Genomic DNA, 2,086 nt, shown 5'->3' with positions numbered 1-2,086 from the left:
GTATTTCATTTTAAAAATTTTTACATTCAGTTGTCACATAATGTTAATATCGGGAACAGTTATATGCTTTACTTACTTTTGTTCAGGATACTTCCACTTTTTGAATTTAGTATTTAGTTGCAATTCCGGAAAAAGATTAGCAATGACATCCACATCACTTTCTACTAAATTTCGAAATTCTCTTGACAGTAATATGTAGCCTTCAGCGTCAACATCTAAACAATTTTCAACAACATTTCTGCGTAAAGTCCTGAATCCACGTCATTATGAAGATGCACTCTCATATTCGTGTTCAGGCGGAGTTTTTTCAACTGTCGACCGTAAGCGTGATGATTTAATGCAATGAATGATGAATTTCATCTGCTGGTGTCCCCCTCTGAATTACTGGGAGGGTTTGACGGAAATTACCAGCCAATAAAACCACCATGCTCCCATTATATCTGTACTATCTCGGAAGTCCTGGAGAATCCGGTTTAATGCTTTTATAGCCTTATTGTGAGACATGGTATTTTCATCCAACACTAAAAGCTTGCGTTCTCGCAGCATCCTATCTCTTGAACTATTTTTACTAAAATTGCAAATAGGCGAATCTTCCTGTGACAAATTCAATGGTAATTTTAAAACGGAATGTGCCGTACGACCGCCGTTTAATAGCGTCGCGACAATGCCTGACTCAGCTACAGCAACTGTTATTTTTTGGTCTTTTCTGACGGATATTAATAATAAGTTAAGCAAAAACGTTTTTGCAGTTCCTCCTGGTGCGTCGAGAAAGAAGAGCCCACCACTGCTGAAATTTATTTTACGTAAAACTTGCATGAAAACATGATTTTGCTCTATAAGTAATTGAGGGACTAATTCTGTCACTTGATGTTGCAGTGCTAAGAAATCATAATCTAGCTCTCGTGCAATTTCATTATCAAAATCATCCATATTGTCTCGTCGAGGGCTCGACATTCCAAAATCATCTAATTTTTTTCCAACCATCGTAAAAACCTTGTTTTCGATTATAATTAGCGTTTTAATGTAGACATGTTCATTGAAAGTAATATCTGTGTGTACTTGCTGCAGTTGATGTAAAATATCTTCAGCCATGAATTCTTTGTACTTATTCCAACGAGTTTTAGGGTTAGAAAGACCACAAGAAGATAAAAGCGTAGCGTAAAGCTCCCTTATTTTATCTGGCGATCGGCATTGTACAGTTTCCTCCATAGGTTCGTCACCGCCGGTAATATAGTGGGACGGCATTACAGTATTCATTGTTGTTCATTTTCGCATTTATAATATTAGTATGAGTATGATTTGGATATACCAGACTTCCGCTTCCGAGGCATATTCTAAGAAAAGCAGAGTAAGAATTAACATCAGCGAGTAAGATCTAAAATAATAAAATGACAGCTAACCACAAAAATTACGGATTACCTCAAAAATTTGAATAGCTTTATACTGCATGTGACAGAAGAAAATAACAATATATAGAAAAATTAGAAACAGTTGAAACTATGTACATATATTCAATTGAATTAGATATTTTCGTCACCGCCGGTAATACAGTGGGACGGTATTACAGTATTCATGGTTGCAACTTCATTACTGTAATGCTAGATGGCATTGAAGTAGCTAAATTTGACGATTTTTGACAAACAATTTTTTTTACCTTTTTTAAATTTTTTTTTTTTAATATAAAATACACTATTTTACTTCTAATACCTTCAGAAGTATATGTACAAAGTTTCATGATGATCGGTTAAGTAGTTTTTGCGTGAAAGCGTAACAAATAAAGTTACTTTCGCATTTATAATATTAGTATGATAGTATGATGTTAAACTTACATTTATATTTTTAAAGTAATTACAATATGTGAAAATAATATCGCAGTTACTCAGTATCGTGTCATGTAAGCACAATATCGCGTGTTTCCAAGTTTTCACCAAAAATAAGGGTGGCCACTTGATCTATTGTTGCGAGCATTAAATTAATAATTGCGTTCGTGTGTTCTAAATGGTCGTTTATCTGCTTTGATCACGACTTTGTAGTCATCATTTGGCAAGCGCTGCAAAGCACTCGTAAACAGCCTGACAACGCATGA

General features: G+C 34.8%; 1 protein-coding gene across 1 annotated transcript; it reads right to left on the bottom strand.

Annotated features, from left to right (window-relative positions):
• Positions 1 to 381: 381 nt before the first annotated feature.
• Positions 382 to 1,257, bottom strand: LOC125779708 (uncharacterized). The gene has a single exon (XM_049460980.1). It carries the CDS (start codon positions 1,255 to 1,257, stop codon positions 382 to 384), a length of 876 nt encoding a protein of 291 aa, XP_049316937.1.
• Positions 1,258 to 2,086: the final 829 nt, after the last annotated feature.

This window comes from Bactrocera dorsalis, chromosome 6 (assembly GCF_023373825.1).
Source record: "Bactrocera dorsalis isolate Fly_Bdor chromosome 6, ASM2337382v1, whole genome shotgun sequence".
In the NCBI taxonomy this organism is placed as follows: domain Eukaryota; kingdom Metazoa; phylum Arthropoda; class Insecta; order Diptera; family Tephritidae; genus Bactrocera; species Bactrocera dorsalis.
Note: the sequence above shows the minus strand (reverse complement) of the source record. Positions and strands in the feature narration are given on the sequence as shown.

What these genes read in the sequence shown, in the direction of transcription:
- LOC125779708 (XM_049460980.1), bottom strand. Translation starts at nt 1,257, where the DNA reads ATGAATACTGTAATGCCGTCCCACTATATTACCGGCGGTGACGAACCT.